At 38.9% G+C, this 24,147-nt stretch overlaps 1 protein-coding gene across 2 annotated transcripts in view; it reads right to left on the bottom strand.

The window, feature by feature from the left end:
- LOC127445442 (storkhead-box protein 2-like) overlaps positions 1–24,147 on the bottom strand; it is a 65,131-nt gene that overhangs the window by 20,345 nt on the left and 20,639 nt on the right. Inside the window, exon 1 of one of the 2 annotated variants that reach the window (XM_051705518.1) lies at positions 19,803–21,047. The exons of the other annotated variant lie outside the window; for it this stretch is intronic. Coding sequence (XP_051561478.1) covers positions 19,803–19,980 — 178 coding nt within the window. The 5' untranslated portion in view covers positions 19,981–21,047. Of the gene's footprint in view, positions 1–19,802; positions 21,048–24,147 lie in introns of those variants that run through there. 2 annotated transcript variants of the gene reach the window in all.

Consider the following 24,147-nt stretch of genomic DNA (forward strand, 5'->3'; position numbering starts at 1 on the left):
TTTATCATAAATTTGTAACTGCAGAGCAATATCTCTTAAACATTTGATTAATACATATATACATCCATACGCAAAATATATGTGCTTTAAAAACAAAAAGATGCCTAAGTTTTCCAAAAATTTCTATCAGTAAGAAAATTGGAGAAAATTGTTATGAAACAACCTCTACGGCTGGGTCAAGTGCAATTTAATTCTGAGGTTCTTCTCCAGTAAAGCACCATCTGTGTCCTATTCTATAGTCCATTCCCTGTCAAACACCAGCTATATAAACAAAGACAGCACATTCATAAGGCGTTGGTAGTGTAAATGTGCTGTATGCAATGAATTAGTGGAACAGAAATATGGATTTGAGTTCTTTTGTGCATTGTGTCCTTGTTGAATGTCATGCATATTTCAAATTAAACGCTTCTTTTATAAGCAGGAAAAATGTGGTTCTTGTCAGGACTTGAATGTGGGCTCCGCTAAATTATAGAGAATGTAAGTATAATTAATCATACTGATCAAGTGAAACACAAATTATTGCTAGTTTTAACAGTGATTTTATCAGCCTTCCAGGTTAGGCTGTGGATTTTTGCTTGCACTTCACTTCTACTGGTCAATTTTGCTTTAAAAATGTCATTCCTTTATTGAAACACACACAAAAATAAATAAATAAAATAAAATAAAAAATTCTAAATTCAAATTTCACTTCATATGAAACTAAAATATATTCAAAATATAGAAGAAATCCTATATAACCACCTCCCATAAAATCCAAACATTTTACCCTCTCCAACTTCTTCCACCGCCCACCCTTGCAGTGACTTAAATCACTCTACAACAACAGGTGAACATTTGTTTTATTTTTATAAAAATGTGATCATAATCATAAATACAACTGTAAACATAAACATGCATCTGAAGTATCTGGTTTAGCAGCGTCAAATATACAGGTGGAGGCACAACCGCAACTAATGCACCTGTATGGCTCTGTAGATGGATACGGCTCAATGGACAGAGCAGCACAAGCGCAAAGCTCTTAAAACTCGAGCTCTTAAACTCGCAGCTTTGAGAGAATCAGTGAGAAGCAATGCGCGAGAAGCGGAAACCATTTGAATTTGGCACAGAATTCTACATCACCACCCTTGAATTTACTACAGTAACACTAACTGTACTTTAGGCAGAAACAGATTGATAATAAATATTATCATATCACTACTTCAGCTCTATTAAATTTGTCATAGGCTACATTCGGGGAGTGAGGGAATATAATACATTTTTGTTACTAATAAATATCTATATTTTGGATTTATTGTTTTTACAAGTGTTTAGAGTAGTCTACTGTTTATAATTACAAAAATGATATAGTTTGTTTTATATAAATTATGTTACATCTAACCATGGTAGTGAAGAAGGTCCATGCTTACATGTGTTTACTATGGTCTTGTTACAAAATAACACTGTTAAAACTATAAAAATAAATAATTAATGAATAAATAAATAAAAAATTTCAAAAAGGCAAAAGTAAAATAAATTAACAATATGAGGTAATATGAGGGTGGCTGAGGTAAGGGAATGAAGAAGGGGGGCGTTCATCAAAAAATTTTTTTTTTTTAAAAACACTGCTCTAGAAGGTTTTACACAAACCTCAATCTCAAAGTTTTGTTTCATAAAACGGCTACAACAGTGATTGTCAAGGACATAATTTGATGTTCCACTATATTTTCAGAGTTTGGACATTAACTTTATTACTACCTGGTGGTGGAATCTCCAAACTGCAAATGCAGCAACTGAGTTTTAGACCCATTTCACTGGAAATTAGCAAATTGCACTTTGCGCCACTTCATTAACATACTATACAATACACCCACAGTTGCGTGCACGCACACAGTGCAAACACTCCCACCCATGCCCACTCTGTGCTGGCACGAAAATTGTGCTTAGAATTAGAAGATATTGCGCATGGTCGTTGCACTGTGCCTAGCGCGGTCACAAAAATAGAACCCATGGACTAAAAGCCACAAAACTCTCATTTTAATTTCAAGGAGTTTTTAAGAAACTTTCAGTGTTTCGGGACTTCTGTTTATCTAAACAATGCAATAATTCATCCCTATTCCATGGTTATCAGATTTTCGTTCAACCTATAACATCTGTACATCTTTGTAAACTCTACCTGTAAAACAAGGTACAAAGAAAGAGAGAGAGCCTTTACTTAAATCCTCACAGCTGCCCACTGAACGTAAGGTGACCTCTTTTTTTTTTTTTTTTGTGGGATAGGACACAAAAGATCCGTCTCCCTAACAACAACAAACCAGTTTGCTTGTACACACCAAATTTGGCCAACACTACCTTTGGAGCCCTATCGTATGGGCCATGCTTACCATATGTGCTGTGGTGCTGCAATAGTTGTGAAGGCCAAGAGCCAACTGTAAATCAAAAATGTATTTAGTTATGCGGCTGAAACTGTAAAAGCATTTTTTATTCTATTTTACAAAATAGGTAAAAGTGTGTGTTTTTCTTTTTTTTTTTGTATTAAAGCACAAACTTTGACAAACATTCTATAAACGTACCTATACCGATACACAAACACAGTGCCAGTCTTTGTTTGAGACAAATAGAAGTTCAAGGCTACTTACAAAAACATTTGGCACACTACAAATATAAAAATGCACTGTGTAATCAGATAGGAGACAAAGGCAGGCCTACATACAGTCATAAAGCCTGACTGCGGCCTGTAGGAACACTAGAAGCCTGATAACACAAATGGCGCCAAAGTCAAACAAAGGGAGTCCAAAACATACTACAGATCCCATCAAGCCTTGCTCACTTTACACCTAGGTGTGAAATTCTGAAGGATCGAACTCTCAACTCTTATTGGATGAAATGCACGACAGAATGCATCCCTCAACCATGACATCATCTCGAGTATAAAACCTCGGAGATCCTTCTATGCTTTGCTTCCAGCGACAGTATTCGCCGCATCTAGTTGCAGCCCTGCTGCTCCCAGGTGTAGCCTCGTTGCTCAAGGAAGTAACACACATACCTGAACTTTGGCCAAACAATCTCCATCTCGCTGGACGAGCCGAGATTTCTCCGTGTTCCACCAAGCATGCTAACGGATCTGAAGGAGACCACCGAGCAATCCGCATCTCACCCTTTTGAAGAAGATTTCTCTTCCTTCTTCAACCGAGTTGACTTCACTGATATCTCCGCCCGCCCACCGACAGAGAGTGAGAAAACGGCCTCCCGTCATCACCTGAGCTGAGGAACCAAGTCGGAGTCAAACGACAGACAAACACACATTCTACCCGAGTCCTCATGTGACTCAAGTAAGAGGTCTATGTCTGGGCAGAGATAGATTATTATAGTGTGTTATTCTTGTGTATCAAGGCTTGGAGGTACAAGGAACTTGTACGGTTTATGGACCACCAAGTCCGCTCATTGCTGCTAATAATACTCAATGTATTTATGTAACTTACTGTTATCACGAAAGAGATTCGCATGGTTGTCCAACCATGTTGGGCTGTTTGTGCGTTTCCGCCATCGCGGGTGAGACTGGCACACCGAGTTTATCCACTAAAGAACCAACGACCGCGGCGGAAGTATTACGAGCCGTTCACCGCGTCTCTGAGTGATAAAACTAACAGTTGCCTTCTCTCCCACGATCGCTAAAACCGGCTTCGATGCCGTCACTCTGTTCTCTCTCGCTCATACTAACCGCACACACAAACGACCCCTCACAAACATAATCACACACATTTGGCATGCAGATAACTTGGCAATAGAGCCCAGCTTTGTCCCTAAGTTATCGTACCAGCGGAGACGCGTTAAACGGTCTGACGCCATTAACCTTCTCTGGCCGGAAACCTCACGTGGCGTACTCTCCACAAGAGCCACGTCCACCATTTTGTGCCCTCCTTCTATCCTTACCCACACACACACACACACACACACACACACACACACACACACACACACACATACCCTCCTCATGTATTTTAGGCTTATTTGTTACCATATCTAATCATGTTACTGTTTAGTTTGTAGTTGGAAGTCGTAAGTTTATCAACTGCATTGTATTGATTATTAATTTATATTACTGCATCAATAAACTTTGTTATATTTTAAAGAGAAGTGTTTTGGTATTGTTCTGCAAACACCTGTGTCAAGGGCTGGCAGGGGATTTCAGTGCTTGGATTCAAGCCTTCATTGTTTTCCTTTTGAATGTCGATGTTCTCCGGATGTCAACTTTCCTAAGGGAACAATCCTATATTGAGACTGTTATACTGTCTGGTTATTAGTCCCTGATTCCAGGGTGGTGCCCCAGCAATATTAATCCTTATTAATATTCTATTGATTTTGATAATTGATAGTTATCTTTGATGATTGTTGATTTGAAGGATTAATTAGCTAATGTTGATTCTAATCAATGTTCTGTTGATTTTAAGAATTAACAGTTGTCTTTGATAATAATGAATATTCTATTGATTTTGATGATTGACAGTTATCTTTGACGATTGTTGATTTGAAGGATTAATAAGCTAATGTTGATTCTAATCAATGTTCTATTGATTTTAATAATAAATAATTATCTTTGATAATGATTAAGTATTGCTAATAACCAAACCCACTCCTGAACGAAGCGCCCAACAACTGTTACCAATTTTGTGCATAGCAAAGCTTCACTAGCCCCATGTCCATACTTCCATTTCACAGAACATAAAAAGCAGTATGTCAAATGAGTAGGATGTCCTAACCTAACCCTAACCTCAGTATTCAATACCTGGATGAACTCTTGGACACTTTGCAATCCCATAAGGCCACGTTGAAAAATAAGAAAATGGCAGAGAAGTGTGAGCCGAGCATCTCTATTCAAGTTTAAGTGCTATAGATACTAAGAATGTTGTTCCTTGTGGTTAATTTACAGAAGTAAATTATGTTCAGGACTGTTGTTAGTATGTCATAGATCAAAGAACATATGGGTCAAAGAATCTGCCAACATGGCGAATAACATATTGACCCGTTTCAATCACGAGACTTTTTCCTCACAGCGGCCATATTTGTGACCATTAAGCGAGGGTAAGCAATTGCGGTGAAATGAATAAACAAACGTGAAACGATATCAAGAAAAATGTCAATAATTGCTTTTGATCCATGCAAAGTCTTAGAAAATATTATAAAGGTCAGCACAAATATTGCCAAATATGACTTTTGCGTACATTTACCTCACAATATTACAAAACATTTGTGATGATTCCGTCTGTATGAATGTAAGAGCAGCTGAAATGATGGTCAGCTCATGAAAAACACACAAAGCAATTAAAGCTACACTATGTAACTTTTGGCCCTCTAGCGGTTAAACAACAAAACTGCATGTGTCTTGCGGAAGAACATTGTTTTGGTAATGACATAAGTTGTGCTTGGGCTCTGCTCCTCTGCATGGATGAATGTGGTTCGAGGCACCGGTGTACACATGGATACAGGACATCTTATCAGAGAGAATGGACAAATAAATAACGAAAGAAAAGAAAAGATGTACATCTGAAAACATGTCATCTGAGCAAGTAAGTGCCATATCTTATGCTGTTGTTTTGACTTATTGGAAACATTGATGTTTTGAAATAAATGATGTTACAAAAGTTAGGCAACGTTTGTTAACATTAGACACAATGATTGCTAGTCTGATAAGGTCAAACGTTGTAAAGTTTTTATAACTTCAGGATATTCTGGCCAAATAGACCACGATAGTAACTAATTTATAGATTGTCATTGTTGCCAACCAGTGGTCAACATAATTTCAAGACTCACATGTCTAGGACTAAAGGATTTATTTATGTAAATTATTGCAGTTATAAAGAAAAATACACACGTGTGCTAGCAAGTGAAAAGTTCTGCACCGATTAAAGTATTATTATTGTATTTCACTACACACACACAGATGTGTGTGTGTGTGTGTGTGATTACACAACTATGCATAAACCACATCAATACAATATCTTACCTGTTGAGTAAGAAAAAAAAGCCATCTCTGGGTCACTTTTAAATCCTTTCAGATCTTGGAGTTGTCGTCACCTCTGAAAAGCCAAGCAGATGTTGATTCAGGTTTTATTACGGACTCTGTCACTTTCCCTTTTGCTTGTAGACTCTACTCTGTTCGGGGTTTCTTTGTTTTTCCAACTGGTGATTCCCTGGAGGTTTACCGTTTTGAATGATCCATGGTCAGTTTTTCTCGTTCGTTGTGACAACAAACTTTCAGCTTCAACTACTCCCACACACACGCTACAGTAGCTGGAGATAATTTTCTCTGTGTACGGATATGACGTCAACATACATGGACGAATGACGTACGTATGCAATTTCCCGTGAAATCCGTCCGACAGCTCTAAAATATAAATAATTATTATAGGTTTATCAAAGTGTATTTGGGTAAAGACATGGTTTGGAAGATGGATTTTTGTTGCACTCTCTCATTAATAACATTTTGTTATTTTTTAAAAAACCAAAAAAAAAGTTACTTAGTGTAGCTTTAATTAAATTAATAATGCAAAAACAATTTATTAAAAAATATACAGTATTTTCCATTTTGACTTGATTAATATGCTTAAATATGACTAATAATGTATGTTCTTCATAATCTTATGATCTTACAATATGTGTTTATTTACTGACATTATTATACATTACCGGTCAAAAGTTTTGAAAAACTTGACTGAAATGTTTCTCATGATCTTAAAAATCTTTTGATCTTATTGTATATTTAAATGTTTAAAATTAGTTTTGTAGACAAAAATATATTTGTGCCACCATATTAATTTATTTCATTATAAAACTAAAATGTAATAAAAAAAAAAGTTTTTGAAATTGATGACTTGGACCAAATAATAAAGAAAAGCAGCCAATAAGTGCCCAACATAGATGGGAACTCCTTCAATACTGTTTAAAAAGCATTCCAGGGTGATACCTCAAGAAGTTGGTTGAGAAAATGTAGAGTACATGTCTGCAAATTCTAGGCAAAGGGTGACTACATTGAAGATGCCAAAATATAACACATTTATGATTTATTTTGGATTTTGTTTAGTCACAACATAATTCCCATAGTTGCATTTATGTTATTCCATAGTTTTGATGACTTTACTATTATTCTAAAATGTAAAAAAAAAAAAAAAAAAAAAAAAATTAATTAAAATGAGTGTTTAAAAATATAATAAAGAATGAGTATATAATAAATAATAAAGAATGAGTGTTTCAAAACTTTTGACTGGTAGTGTATACACATTAAATATATACTTATTGACATTATAGTACTTTTATTTATTTTGTTAAAATTATCAAATGCATCTATTACAAATATACAGTCTGAGTATTATGAATATAACATTACCACTCACCCACACACTCTCTATATCTCTCTGATGAGTAGGTAATGGATTAGGGTTACAAGACTGACTGGCAGGACTAAACAGGTTGTTGGACAGACTTAAGCCTTGTTTATGTGTATCCACGTCAGAGTCCATCACAAATGTCTGTAAAAAGCAGGCCTCATTGAGGCTTAAAACATCTCGGGTTACATCAGCAATATATTCACAGCCTGTCTGAAAATGGTGGGTGAAGATAACTGCTTTAATTGTATTCGTCCTACACGTAACTCTCTGGATAGAGAAGGACTGCCAGAACATGCATTAGCATATGTTAGTCTTTTTAGATTGCTCTCAAGCTAAAGTTAATCATGATCATCAAATCTGAGACAGATAAACATAATCACTTTCAGAACATATTTAGAACAGCGTCTGTGCTAATTTGGAATGAGACGCATGAATAAGATACATAGTAGCAGATTATTAAAAAACACTAAAATACTTCTTCCATAAGCTACAAGTGTGATAATATTAAAATAATAATGTTAATTGTAAATGTTAAGCCGCACGTTTTAGGCCCTGTCCCAAATGGCGCACTTGATGTGGACTTGCAGTTTCGTGGCTTTCGCTCACACGTCACACAGGACTGCGCTTTTCAAGCAATTTCATCGGGTCTTTAATATGTATAATTTCCATCAATAAGTACCAAGCAGAATATCAGACACAAGACTTTGTGTACATCTCACCTCAAAATCCCTTGTCAGTATAAGTATGCAGTAGGTAATTCATAGTGTTATTTAAAACCCAATGAAAGACCTTTTAAATCATTTTCAGAGCAAATTCTCTACATTCTACGTTTCTGCCTTCATTGACTCCCATTGACCTGAAAAATGACAAATAATGTATTTTACATTATATCTCACATATTATATTACTGAAGCTATAAATGCTAAAATTAAAAAACTATTTTTTTTTAAATATTTTTCTCAGTTAACTCACAAGCTAACTGGTTAACCTGTTAGCCTATACCCTCAGCAACTAACCACTCTTTATTTTTTTACTTTTTATTTGTTGCTTGCTACCACTTCTACAAAAAGATGAGCAAAGAGGCTATTTTGATCCTTTACAACAACATAGATATAACGTGATACGTTTTTGAAGAGGCAATACAAACAGATACCTCTTGAGGTCCATGGGGGTTTAACGGAGCACAGAATCTTGCATGACACCAGTAGAGGGCTTAGCCTTTCCATGTGAACTAGTGATGGGAAGATCGGATCATTTTACTGACTTGAATCTTTGAGTCTCGTTCAGCAAAATGAATGAATCTTTATTCAAGTCATTTAGTTCATTTCGTTCATTTGAGCAGAATTAAATTAAAATGTTACATTTTCAATAGCCAAATCCCCCCAACACGTCTACTTACGCAAACTTTGATTATAGTCCCAATAATGAAAAATGTATAATGCAGCCAAGGACAAATTATGAGAAACAGAAATGATTTGTTCACCTCTGGAATCTTCTTTTGTCATGTGACAGCTGTATGTGCATAGCGTATACTGCTGTCACGTTACAAAAGAACGAACGACTCGGACCAATTGACTCAAGAGGTGAACTAATCATTTCTGTTTCCTGTGTGAGCAATGCATAGCGTATAAGGCTGTCACGTGACAAAAGAACGAACGACTCAGACTAAAAGAGTTGAACGGTGAACTAATCATTTCTGTTTCCTGTACAGCGCCTATGCAGTTTTCACGTTACAAATGAACGGAGGTTGTGCAATGCACATGCGTTACCAACACAAAATGAACGAATCACTCTCTGAGACTCATAAAAGATTTGTTCAAAATGAACGAATCGTTCATGAACTACCCATCACTAATGTGAACTAGATGGAAGGCTTTTCCTTCATTACACCAATGGGTGAAGTCTGATGATGCAAAGCAGGGAGATTTTGTGTGTTAGGCCAGCAGGGTTAATGTGCTGCCGCAGCTAGCCTAGCCTAGCTCTGCCTCAGCTGAAAGCATAAAAAATATAGGCTACTACACTCCAGTCCTCACACTTTCTGTGTCATATCATGTCACAAGTATTGTAATTTCAAATGAAATGTAAGAAATATATAAGCAGTAGTACACTGAAGATTTCAAATTTAGAACCCATGCCTATGAATGTGAAACTAGTACCAAATATAATGGTCGGTAGGTTCTATTTATTATCTTTTTTTGTTTTGTTTTTTGTCAGCAGCCAAGGTCACCATGAGCTAAAAATCAATGTTAGTCTGCGTTTTGCTATTGACTGGTCTGGCTAGCTTTTGCCAAAACATAGTTCAAACCAGCCCTCTCAACATCCCAAATATGCTCAGAATACAGTCTTTGCTATTTAAGGACAAAGAGTACTACCCAGAGAACTATGTACTAAATACATCACTTTGGTTATTACAGTGCATCCGGAAAGTATTCACAGCACTTCACTTTTTCCACATTTTGTTATGTTACAGCCTTATTCCAAAATGGATTAAATTCATTATTTTCCTCAAAATTCTACAAACAATACCCCATAATGTCAACGTGAAAGAAGTTTGTTTGAAATCTTTGCAAATATATTAAAAATAAAAAACGAAGAAAAAAAAATAAATCACATGTACATAAGTATTCACAGCCTTTGCTCAATACTTTGTTGAAGCACCTTTGGCACCAATTACAGCCTCAAGTCTTTTTGAGTATGATGCTACAAGCTTGGTACACCTATTTTTGGGCAGTTTCTCCCATTCTTCTTTGCAGGATCTCTCAAGCTCCATCAGGTTGGATGGGGAGCGTCTGTGCACAGCCATTTTCAGATCTCTCCAGAGATGTTCAATCAGGTTCAAGTCTGGGCTCTGGCTGGGCCACTCAAGGACATTCACAGAGTTGTCCCGTAGCCACTCCTTTGTTATCTTGGCTGTGTGCTTAGGGTCGTTGTCCTGTTGGAAGATGAACCTTCGCCCCAGTCTGAGGTCCAGAGCGCTCTGGAGCAGGTTTTCATCAAGGATGTCTCTGTACATTGCTGCATTCATTTTTCCCTCGATCCTCACTAGTCTCCCAGTTCCTGCCGCTGAAAAACATCCCCACAGCATGATGTTGCTACCACCATGCTTCACTGTAGGGATGGTATTGGCCAGGTGATGAGCGGTGCCTGGTTTCCTCCAGACATGACGCTTGCCATTCAGGCCAAAGAGTTTAATCTTTGTTTCATCAGACCAGAGAATTTTGTTTCTCATGGTCTGAGAGTCCTCCAGGCGGGCTGTCATGTGCCTTTTACTGAGGAGTGGCTTCCGTCTTGCCACTCTACCATACTGGCCTGATTGGTGGAGTGCTGCAGAGATGGTTGTTCTTTTGGAAGGTTCTACTCTCTCCACAGAGAAATGCTGGAGCTCTGTCAGAGTGACCATCGGGTTCTTGGTCACCTCCCTGACTAAGGCTCTTCTCCCCCGATCGCTCAGTTTGGCCGGGCAGCCATCTCTAGGAAGAGTCCTGGTGGTTCCAAACTTTTTCCATTTACGGATGATGGAGGCCACTGTGCTCATTGGGACCTTCAATGCTGCAGAAATTTTTCTGTAACCTTCCCCAGATCTGTGCCTCGATACAATCCTGTCTCAGAGGTCTACAGACAATTCCTTGGATTTCATGGCTTGGTTTGTGCTCTGACATGCACTGTTAACTGTGGGACCTTATATAGATAGGTGTGTGCCTTTCCAAATCATGTCCAATCAACTGAATTTATATATTAAAGTAGTAGAAACACCTCAAGGATGATCAGTGGAAAGAGGATGCACCTGAGCTCAATTTTGAGTGTCATGGCAAAGGCTGTGAATACTTATGTACATGTGATTTTTTTTAATAAATTTGCAAAGATTTCAAACAAACTTCTTTCACGTTGCCATTATGGGGTATTGTTTGTAGAATTTTGAGGAAAATAATGAATTTAATCCATTTTGGAATAAGGCTGTAACATAACAAAATGTGGAAAAAGTGAAGCGCTGTGAATACTTTCCGGATGCACTGTATCTGTAAATCTTTAAATTCAAAGCTACTAGTTTTAAAGGCTTCTTTTTCAAAATGATGAAAAATATGGGTCTCAAAGATGGTTTTAGCTAGCTGCTTAAAGTGATTCCTTCGTTTTCATGGCAACGCAAACATAAAACATCCCTACTGCAGTTTAGTGATCACACTTCAGTGAAAAAATCTTGAGCTTATATAGAGAACCCCCATCATACAGCCACAGCTAAAAAGGTCCATGTAATACCTAGGATCCTGATATTTTGAGATATCTGCCTGAGGCAGATGCTTGGCTACTGGATTCCAAATTTAGCCAGGGCAAGAGTAGCCCTTGCCAAAAGCAGGCCATCAAGAGAGAGTCTGGGGATGTAGCAGCAGAAATTGTAATTGATCTCTTCTACATGATACACAGGAACAATACATATACAATATATTTGATATGCACTAATACATTGTGCATTTAATAGGACACATTATCATTAACTAAACTCAGCATAATGTATTGTAATGCTGTAATGCTTTACATGAAAAGAGAATGAACTATGTTGGCAATGGTGGATGACCAAAGGTGGTTTTGACAGAAAAAACGGTCAAGAGCTCCAACACTATCAGCAGTACTAAAACATGTCCCTGTAAAGTGTACACTCCTAAATCATAATGCACATGTCCTATCTATGTAGAGTGCCTAGATGAAAACGAAGAAGCAAACAAAAGTTTGTAGCCTACTATAACATTGCTCAACCACAGAGTTTGAGTGTTGGACGAAAACTCAACTAATCCATCTCCAGCAGTATGAATGCATAGCTCTGTTAAACTAAATTTTGAGCCTCATCCTATGGTGTTAGTCAACATTTCCATTACATTTACACATATGGCAGACACTTTTAAGTGACTTGCAGCACATTCAAACAATACATTTATCAGTATGTTTTCTATTGGTATTGAACCCATGACCTTGGCATTGCTCTTTCCAAGCTCTACCAGTTGAGCTACAGAAACCCCAACAATGGAGAGTCTTAAAGCAATTAGGCCCTGATTCTCAGCAATGTATTGGCCCTGTCTGTGACAGAAAGGAGAAGAAGGGGACTGAGCTGAGTTCTCAAGGTGGTCCCCTCAGACTAGGCCCAGACGACCCACTTCCATCTGTACACAAGAACTCATACTTTGCAGCTACTAGAAGCACATTCACCGAATACAGAGATGAGAATACAGTCACATATGCACAGCCTTTTATGTTAAGGATTTGTGAGTATCTTCAGGACAAGATGGAGAACAGCATTTTTTTTACTAAATGCTAGAAAGGTCAAATTCTACGGATGTAAAAATGAATGGTACTTTGGTACAAAGTAAAAAAAACAAAACAATACTAGCCTTTCTACTTTAAGGGTAGTACTGTTTCAATTTGGTACCTGAGTGCTGTCTGACAGGTGGCTACTTTGCTTTTGAGCACAAAATGTGTATGAGCATGCATGCTATGTGAAAAGCGCTCACGGCTTGGTGTAATTATGCAGCAAATGCCTAAAATGCCTGTCTTGTGAGGTATAAATTTGAACATTGTAGGTTTGTGACTGTAAACAGGCAGGACAAAAAATTGAAGAAGTGACAAAATATCGTATCTATTGGCTTGTCAGCATGTAAGAAGCATGATAGACCTCACACTGTCTATTATGACATTAATATTAATCAAATAACAATACTGACAAATAAAAGAAAACCACTCATTGCTTAATTTATTGATTTGTTCTTTATTAATGAGGGCACAATTCACTAAGAATGCATTGCGGCCCATAAATGTGTTGTTTATTTGCATGCACGGTCTGCGCTAGTTTAGCGCCCAATTCACTAAAAGAATTATGCAAATCAGACAACGACGCAAATGCACCTACAAAATCTGTGCTTAACACAATTTGCACAGCTCAGTTCCAATTTTGCCAGACAGCTATAATGAGCCTAATTTACACTATAAAAAATATATATATTTCTAAATTCATAATTTAAATACTCAAGACGCAGTGCTATTTCAGCGCTGATAGCACCTGCTTTAACTAGATTGCTGGTGGTAGATGAATAAGACTCAGCTTTTTGAGCTGCAATAACATATGCAAAAGTGGCACAACTGTTTATTCAATTGGCCCCTGACTGGTTACTTGAATAATTACTTGGAAAAACTTGAAGCAGTGTTTTCTTAATTGAAAAATATTTGAAGGTGGGATGCTTCATCAGCATAATACTTTCAGTAGAAAGTTTAATTGAAAAATGAACATGGTATTTTCCACTTTTGCTGTACTGACAGCATACACTCAAGCTGCGATAGACTCCATATGTTTGTGCAAAACCTGATGATCCATGTTTGAGAATGATGCAAAGGACATCTTGTGTTTTTTTTAAGTGGATATCTGACTTTTCATACAAAAGATTTAGCATGGCCAATGTCACAACTTAGCCTATATGATAAGTGACCTAGAAATAGTGCTGAATCTTAAATAATTAATTTTAAATTAAAATGTTGTTATCTATTTTTTCCAGGTTAAAATTTTATTTTGAATCTGCACACTTTTTCAATGTGGACAGATTTTGACATCCATTTGTATATTAATTTGTAAAAAGCATATCGTGACTATATAGGACAGGCTATAAATGCACATTCACCCAAATAGGGGTCATAGCAGAATGTTCAGTGTGTGCAGTATGGAGGCTTGCAGTCCTACTTCTGTGGCCTGATCATTCTCCATCCGTTCATCCCTCCCTCTCACATGCTCTCATTCTCTTTCAATCATCCCATGCAAATCCTGCAGAGAGTGGGACTAGTGATGTCAGCATCTGGGATGTCCAGAACTGGGCTGGATATTTTTAGCCTGGTGCAATGAGTGATAGTATGTGTAGAAGAGAGAGAAAAAAAATAGAACAGGAGAGAGAAACTGTTGGGGGATATAATGAGATGGGCTATATTAAAATCTAGGTATGTGTGCACTATATGAGGGCTTGTGTGTTTGTGCACATCACACACATATTCCCATGTGCAAATAGTGTGCTTGTGAGTGTGTCATTTTTAATGCAAAAGATCCAAAGGCTTAACTTCTCCATAGTGGCTGGATGATTTCTCCTCAGCTGACAGGAGACGGAGACCACGGCTTTATAAAAGCACAGCCTCTTCTATCTCTCTCTTTCTCCTCTACACACATTACTACAGAGGCCACACGATTACTGCACCGGCATGGCCTCTTTTCTCTCCCACGCCGAAATCTGGGACTCTGTCACAGCTGGGCTGGCGCATACGTGTGTGTATGTGTGAGTGTAGTTACTTTGTACCACTAAAATACACAACATTTGAGTGGCAAACAGACAACTAACATTTTTAAAAAGTAGGGACACAACTAACATGAAATGCTTAAGAGCAACATTTTACACTAGAAGCATATTATTTTTTTAAAAGTTGAAGTGTGTCATTTTTTTCAATGTTGAAATACTTTATCCCATCTCAGCTTGATATGCAGATACAGCTACAAGTAGGCAAATTGTAGGTCAATTTCCCTGAATAGTGTGACTCTGTGGCAATAGTAAAGCATTGCTTTGTTTGTCTGAGCATCCGACCAACCCAACACAGCAACACTGGCTCAACTGATAGAGTGATTTGGGGGTGGGACTATCTGTTAGCCAGACAACAGAAGAAAGGTGGAGTGTTCGGAAAACAGTTTGAGAACAATTTCTTTAGAAATAAGAATTGCCATATTTTTGCAATTCTGTTAGGTGAAGCTAATGGCATAGAAATTACACAATTGAAAGTGTTTAAGTTCTGTGTCACTAGCATCATCAAATCTAAAAAATTTGAACTGTTTTCCAACCGATTCTAGAAAATTCTCCCCATCTTCAGTTGGTGGTACAAACAAATAGTCACCAGACTATCTGGTGCAGCCATGTTGCTGTGTCGGGCTGGACGGGTCACTCAATATTTTGATAGTGCCCAAATTAACCAACAATGGCTACATATAGTTGACTCAGAATATTGTATAAATGGGACAAAAGGATTGTAACATCGAAAAAAAATGACACACATTAGCTTTAATAAACAGATGATATACAGTATCTCTATAACATCTCACCATGTTTCTACTGTAACGCCTCAATTTCCCCCTGGGGATCAATAAAGTAGTATCGTATTGTGAAACATCTCTCTACTTGCTATGCTCTCAGCTAAACTCTCTACTCTCATGCAGATCTCTGCAAAAACAATACCAAAAGCATCCATTTATAATTATGAGCCCAGAAAAGGAATTACAATCTAGAATTAGGTTTTAATAAAAATGTAGAAATGTTACTTACAAACACAATCTACATAATATTATGACAACCGCCTCAACCTAACAGTCTGTCAACAAGTATAAACAGTAATCACTATGTCAAAATTAATAAGGCTTACTGGGTAAGAGACTTCCAATGGGGCAGAGCAGTACTAGTCAAATGATGAAATAGTAATCACCAAGTTTAGCCTATTTAGTTTAGTCTTATTTATGACTGTATTACAAGAAAGCAAGACTTTTAACTTCAGCTGGTTTCTCAGACTATTGTACAAGGCCTGAAAAGCAACCACAAAGACAGCTAGCTTCACTTATAATAGCAGTAAGATCCCTGAAGTATGTCAAGGATAGGTCTGTATACTGTGATTAGTCTGCACTGTATAGCTAGCATAGTTTAACGGACAATTTTGACACCTAGGTGGGTACACGGTAAAGTGGGCCAGTCAAAACACCATCCTGAAAAGGAAGGGTTTTTGCTGCACTGAATGCATGTATGCTGCAGTTCTGTGCTTTTATTTCAAGGTTTGTTGTACTCCAAAGGATTCATTTGAAGTAGACATGTTTCAACATTACAAACAAATTTATAGCCTACCTTTAGCTATAAAGCCTACATTTAATATTTACTCAGTAATAGTAATGTTAGCATCAGCAGCATAAGCTATTATTGTGTCACTGTGTTAGTGTAACAGGAGCCAGCTGGTGCATTATAGCTGTGCGGTATGCATGAACCTCACTCCCCTGACCTCAAGAGGCACACTAGCGACCAACGCTAGGGGCTGTAGCCTTTAGCCTCTTCGTTAGCGCGCCCGCATCCCATGCCGTAGACCCCGGTTCGAATACCACTCAGAGAGGGATACAGTGATGCTGTGACCTAGATGGGAGTAAGGTTTGGGGGGGTGAGTGTAACGGGAGCCAGCTGGTACATTATAGCTGTGCGGTATGTGTAAAACTCACTCCCCTGGCCTCAAGAGGCGCACTAGCGAAATGACGCTAGGGGCTGTAGCCTTTAGCCTCCTCATTAGGGCGCCCGCCTTCCATGTTGGTGATGCCAGTTCGAATCCTGTTCGGAGCGGCTCAAGCAGGACCAGTTTCATTAACACAACTGGGATTTAAAAGCTACGGTGGAATGGTAGATTTTCAGCAAATAATGAAGTAGGCTATAGTTCACCCAAAAATTAAAATTCATGTACTCGTCCTCAAGTTGTTCCAAACCTGTATTGCTTTCTATCGTGGAACATAAAAGTAGATGTTAGGCAAAATTTTAGCCACAGTCAACATTCTTCAAAAGTTCTCATCATGTGTTCCATGGAAGAAAGAAAGTCTAGGTTTGGAATGACATGAGGGTGAGTAAATAATGACAAAAATTTTAATTTTGGGTGAACTATCCCTTTTGAGCTTACATGGTTCTTCCATTTCACAGCCTTTGTGCTAACAATATAACTTATGCTAACTTTGCACCCAACTGGTCAAACCTCATGAACATCCACACATTTTCCAACATAATCTCAAAGGAAGTTGACATGTTGCTACCGAATGTTATCAGCATAAAAGTAATCCATAAGACTCCAGTGGTTAAATCAGTATCTTCAGAAGCGATGTGACAGATGTGGATGAGAAACAGAGAAACAGATCACCTTCACATTCTTCTTCTTGTGTTTTTGGTGAAAAAAAAAAAAAAAAAGGCAAATATTTATCTGTTTCTCACCCACACCTATCATATCACTTCTGAAGATATGGATTTACTGGAGTCTTATGGATTACTTTCATGCTACCTTTATATGCTTTTTGGAGCATACACATTTTGGCCTACAGAGCTAAAATATACTTCTAAAAATCTTAATTTGTGTTCTGCATAAGAAAGAAAGTCATACATATCTGGGATGGCATGAGGGTGAGTAAATAATAAAAGAATTTTCATTTTTGGGTGAACTATCCCTTTAAAGATATAGCTCAGCCATAATTTAACATTCTGTCATCATTTCCCAACTCTCATGTTGTTCCAAACCTGTGTAACCCTTTGTATTATGTGGAACACAAAATATGTTAGACAGAATATTAGGGACTGACAGACTTGGTCACCATTCACTTTCAAAATATGGAGAGAAAAAAACATTCACTTAAAGTAAATGATGACCAAGGCTGACATTCTGTCTAATATCTCCTTATTGTGTTGCATGGAAGAAAGAAATTCATATGGGTTTGGAACAACATGATGGTGAATGATGACAGAATTTCCATTAATAATAATAATTCTGTAATACATGTTAAATGTGTATTATGTAATGGAATTTAGGGGAGTAAACATCTATTATGTTATTTGTGAAAGTAACAAGTTACTCACTACTTGAGTACTCTTTTAATTGGATACTTTCTTACTCTTACTCAAGTAATTATTTATGTTAGTACTTTTACTTCTACTTGAGTAATTGTTTTTTTTTTTTTTTAAGCAATTATACATTTACTTGGGTACAGTTTTTGGCTACTCTACCCACCTCTGGTAGTTAACAGCAAAGACACTTCAAACCAATGTTTGGCAATGCTTAGTAGACTAGAATGACATTTTCGAAAACCCCCTAGGGGGCTCCCATTCCTTTAGCTATGATCGAATTCAAGTAAGAGCGGGATGCAGGCATCATGAAGAGGATGTCCAACGTACTAATCAGGGAGTCAGAAGAAGAAAAAAGAAAGAGGAGGAGGAGAAGCAGCATGAGAGTGCTGACTGGTACAGAATCTGTAATATTTACTGAATTATCCCTTCTCACGGAATGATTGCCAAAGGCCACGTGAGTCGTGATGAGTATTGTTTACATTCACTTAATTATTCTCCATACAATTCTTATTTAATTGTGACAAAATATAGCTACATCATCAGAAAGGCGTAATCTCAAGCTTTGATATTTCACCACTGTATTATGATAGAAATGTTACAGTAAGAGTAATTCCTTAATTTACATCAGGAGTACACATCTGACATGCAAAATCAAAATGTGAGTTACAGACATAAACATGTAACAAAGACACAAGTCTATTAAAGCAAGCTCTCGTCTTTTTGTCATTGCGAAGCTTTACCAAACAACGTCCATTAGAAGTTGTAGTCTAAATATATGTGTGCATTTAGAGACAGTTTTATGGATTCTCATGTTTATTTCAAATTTCTTTAGAAAAGATTAGATTGTCATTCAGAGGCAGATTCACTAAGAATGAATTGTATATGGTAAAAGCGCCGGTTTTTTGTACGCGCTCTCTGTGCTTGTTTAGCACCCGATTTACAAAATAAATTATGCAGATCAGGCAACTGCGCAAACGCACCTGCAAACTCGCTGTTGAACACAATTTGAATGTGCAATTCTGGTTTTATGGCCAGATTCCAAGCGCTATATACCAGAGGATGCCGCAGACCACCGTATTTGACATGCCCTGCCAGGACTGTACTTCATCACTGTGATCCAGACACCTGGATCATCTCTAAACATGCAGAACGCTCGACAACACCGCACGTCTGGATATATGCCAGGTTATAATGCTCTTCTCCAGTTGAAAATGTTCACAAACATTTCTTTTAAATAAAATTCATTTTACTGCCTACATTCATCTGGCGGTAATAGCACGATCTAAATTGCTCTAGGCAATTTTTGTGAATGAAGTGGTTGGTGCAGAAGGGTCCACTCTTATTTTTTGCCTAGGGCCCCCAGAGTCGCTAGAATCGCCTCTGACAGTGAAAACCAAAATGGAGAAAAACAGCCATGAAACCTGATGCCATCTCACAATCTCTTGCATTATTTTCATACAAAAGGGAAACCAACTGCCTGAATTGCTAGTCATGATGCCACAAACTTAATGCTGTAAAACCCTTGCCAGGATCAAAATGGTGGATGCATGATGCTTGAATCCATCTCTTGCTTTCACTAATTCTTGCAGTCTTTCGTTTTCCTGTGTTGCTGTGATTTGTTTGCCTCTATAGTGTGCTCCAAAAGCTCCTGTCATTTACTGTCACTCAGTACATCAAATACAGCAAGCTACATGCCCAGCTAAACAAAACACACTGATGGAGAATGACAGGTTACTAATGTGCTAAACTAAAAAAACATTGTCTCTACAGCCTCTGGTCCAAGGTGAATCAGAGCTCCTGGGGGACCCACCTGGTGTCATGTAGCCCCGTGGAGAAGGGGAGATGTGGGATGGAGGAGGGGGTGGTGGAAAGTGCTTATGGAGGTGGTAGTCCTTCTCACTGCGAGAGCGGATGCGCTCCAAGGCCCGCTCCGATAGATCCGAGCTGGGCCATGCCCGCCTGAGGTTGGTGCTGCGGGTTTTCTTCATGCTGGCCTACCCAGACAGGTTACCTTTGGGGGGGAGGGGGGGAGGGAAGGGGGTAAGGGGAGGGAGGGGCTGGGGAGTAACCTGAGGTTCAGTCCCTCCCCCACATTGGCAGGGGACACCCCAGTCCAGGGATCAGGCCAGAGTCATGGTAAAGGTGCTCGCGCACATGCACACGTGCGTACACATATACACACATACGCGCGTGCACACACACACACAAACCGGGGGTGACACGTGGTGGCACAGGCAGGCGTGCTCAGTGACAGGCAGGCTGACTGGAGGTGGGCGTGGGAGCGCTGGTCTGGGTTGTCCTATGAGGCATCACCCCTGGCTGGAACGAATCCCACCAACCCACCTGCCAAACATCCGGATTTACGTGCCACAAAGGGCACATTACATCGCTAACTTGGAGGCACCGCTGGGATGGGAGAAAAGGGGGGGAGAGAAGAAATGTGGAGATGGTTCTGGACGGTGTGTGCGTATGTACGGATGAATACACATACGAATTTAAGCAAGGTGCATCGCAATGGAAGGATGGCTTAGCAAGTGGCAGCAAGAGCAGGAGAAGAGGATGATAAAGGAGGGAGGGTAGGGTATTGTGGAGGGAGAAAGAGAGAGAGGCCTGCCTGTCCAACAATAGCTCAATTCAGCGTGACGGCATCCCCTCGGACAAGTCCACGGAAAAACAAAAGGCCTGCCTAGTAAGGAATAACGGAAAGGGGGAGGAAAAAAGGAAGAAAAAAAGAGAATGGCCTCTGACGTGACCTCGAAGCTTTGGTGATCTCAGTCTGTAGACAAGCCCGTGCCAGCCTCCCTCCTCCCCGGCTATGCCACTAGCCTCCGTCGAAAACGACAACACGCGCAAGGGGAGGGCGGAAAACGAGCGATGAAGGGGAAGGTAGAAAAATGGCAATTGCAGATGCGGAATAACGGTCCTCCTCTTTTGTTCAGTAATTCCACATTTAAAGAAGGACGGCTGCTGCAAGGCTACACATTCATTCACGCGACTACATCTTGTCTCCGTGGCTCTCTCCTCTTTCAATGCTGCTGCCGTCGCTGCTGCTAACACTGCTGTATGCCAGAACCTTATAAAAGGGGTGTGTGTGTGTGTGTGTGTGTGTGTGTGTGTGTGTGTGTGTGTGAGTGTATGTGTGAGTGAGGGGGGAGGCAGGAGATCAGCAGAGCAAGCGATCGAGTGTGTGAGCGCGCAGCAGAAGCTGTACGTGAGCGTGCGTGTTTCAGCGTGACTGAGATGAAGGGAATGAGTTAGCATGGATGCAACAGACAGATCAGCACGACTGTAAAGAAAATAATAATGGGTATAGAAGGAAATAAACATTGAATGGAAAATATGTATAGATCAAAGCAGGTGTTATTTAATTAAAACAGATTTAAAGACAGCGCTTATCCTCTCTATCGCTTCCCCACTAGCTGCTTTTAGTTCCATGCTAATTGTACCTACTCATCCTATTCAACCACACATATGTAAAACCACACATGTAAGACACTTCTTAGCACTCATAAACAAGCTCAAGACCAAACAAATAAAAGCACTACCATCAGATTCACTCACACAGAAAAGAGAGCAATTTATAGACCCTGAAACAGAGAGGGGCATAATCGCGTTGAATGATGAACTCCAATACTTCCATCAGCACACCATTTTTGTAAATGTCCGGAGTTTTACATCTTGCATTTTTTTTCAAGGCAATGACATTAAGTATTAAGTAAATGAGGACAGCTAAACCAATAAATGGGATACTTTTCGACACTTAAGTCAAGTCATTTTTATTTGTTTAGTGCTTTTTAAACACACATAATTTCAAAGCAGCTTTACAGAAAATTATGCTTTAACAGTAAATGGAAAATGATGCTGAAATGTCAATAAGTTACACTTGATTTTGATAAAATATCAGAGTCATCTGCAAACAAAAGGATGCAAGGCCGTTCCTCATAACTAACTTCACTTTTCTGCAACATATTTTTCTCACAACCTACTTGTGTGTGCGTGTGTGTGTCTGACTCAAATTTGTTAACGTCTTTGCAATCTGAAAAGCATATGAAATCTCAGCTCAGATTTTGGAATGTTTCTCAGTCTAAACACTCATGGTGAATTTTAAGTCTTTTTTTTTTTTTTACTCCTTCAGGATGCAACGCATATGTAATGTCAAATTACATGTGCAATATTCTCTGGGGCTGTGTCCATAAAGACAAATTTTCGCTCACTTTTTCAAGTGGATGTATGAAGTTAGTTCCCCTCAAGTTCACCCAGTTGTCCTAGAAAACTAACCAAAGGTGTAGTTTAAAACATATTGGACATTATGGACATATTACACTAATGTTTGACAACCAGAAAAAACAAAATCCAAATCCAATTGCTCATTTGAACAATTTATGTGTATGCGTATGTATGTATATATATGTATAAGTGTATATAAATATGTATGTGTGTTTATGTATGTATATATACACAGTGCATCCGGAAATTATTCACAGCGCTTCACTTTTTCCACATTTTGTCATGTTACAGCCTTATTCCAAAATGGATTAAATTCATTATTTTCCTCAATTCTACAAACCCATAATGACAATGTGAAAGAAGTTTGTTTGAAATCTTTGCAAATTTATTAAAAAAATAAATAAATAAATAAATAAATAAATCACATGTACATAAGTATTCACAGCCTTTGCTCAATACTTTGTTGAAGCACCTCTGGCACCAATTACAGCCTCAAGTCTTTGAGTATGATGCTACAAGCTTGGTACACCTATTTTTGGGCAGTTTCTCCCATTCTTCTTTGCAGGACCTCTCAAGCTCCATCAGGTTGGATGGGGAGCGTCGGTGCACAGCCATTTTCAGATCACTCCAGAGATGTTCAATCGGGTTCAAGTCTAGGCTCTGGCTGGGCCACTCAAGGACATTCACAGAGTTGTTCCGGAGCCACTCCTTTGTTATCTTGGCTGTGTGCTTAGGGTCGTTGTCCTGTTGGAAGATGAACCTTCGCCCCAGTCTGCGGTCCAGAGCGCTCTGGAGCAGGTTTTCATCAAGGATGTCTCTGTACATTGCTGCATTCATCTTTCCCTCGATCCTGACTTGTCCCCCAGTTCCTGCCGCTGAAAAACATCCCCACAGCATGATGCTGCCACCACCATGCTTCACTGTAGGGATGGAATTGGCCAGGTGATGAGCGGTGCCTGGTTTCCTCCAGACATGACGCTTGCCATTCAGGCCAAAGAGTTCAATCTTTGTTTCTCATGGTCTGAGAGTCCTTCAGGTGCCTTTTGGCAAACTCCAGGTGGGCTGTCATGTGCCTATTACTGAGGAGTGGCTTCCGTCTGGCCACTCTACCATACAGGCCTGATTGGTGGAGTGCTGCAGAGATGGTTGTTCTTCTAGAAGGTTCTCCTCTTTCCACAGAGAAATGCTGGAGTTCTGTCAGAGTGACCATCGGGTTCTTGGTCACCTCCCTGACTAAGGCCCTTCTCCCCCGATCGCTCAGTTTGGCCAGGCGGCCAGCTCTAGGAAGAGTCCTGGTGGTTCCAAACTTCTTCCATTTATGGATGATGGAGGCCACTGTGCTCATTGGGACCTTCAATGCTGCAGACATTTTTCTGTACCCTTCCCCAGATCTGTGCCTCGATACAATCCTGTCTCGGAGGTCTACAGACAATTCCTTGGACTTCATGGCTTGGTTTGTGCTCTGACATGTACTGTTAACTGTGGGACCTTATATAGACAGGTGTGTGCCTTTCCAAATCATGTCCAATCAACTGAATTTACCACAGGTGGACTCCAATCAAGTTGTAGAAACATCAAGGATGATCAGTGGAAACAGGATGCACCTGAACTCAATTTTGAGTGTCATGGCAAAGGCTGTGAATACTTATGTACATGTGATTTTTTCGTTTTTTATTTTTAATAAATTAGCAAAGATTTCAAACAAACTTCTTTCACGTTGTCATTATGGGGTATTGTTTGTAGAATTTTGAGTAAAATAATGAATTTAATCCATTTTGGAATAAGGCTGTAACATAACAAAACGTGGAAAAAGTGAAGCGCTGTGAATACTTTCCGGATGCACTGTATGTATGTATGTATATATGTATATGTATATATGTATGTGTATTTATGTATGTGTGTGTGTGTGTGTATATATATATATATAT

This window comes from Myxocyprinus asiaticus, chromosome 8 (assembly GCF_019703515.2).
Source record: "Myxocyprinus asiaticus isolate MX2 ecotype Aquarium Trade chromosome 8, UBuf_Myxa_2, whole genome shotgun sequence".
Taxonomy (NCBI): Eukaryota; Metazoa; Chordata; class Actinopteri; order Cypriniformes; family Catostomidae; genus Myxocyprinus; species Myxocyprinus asiaticus.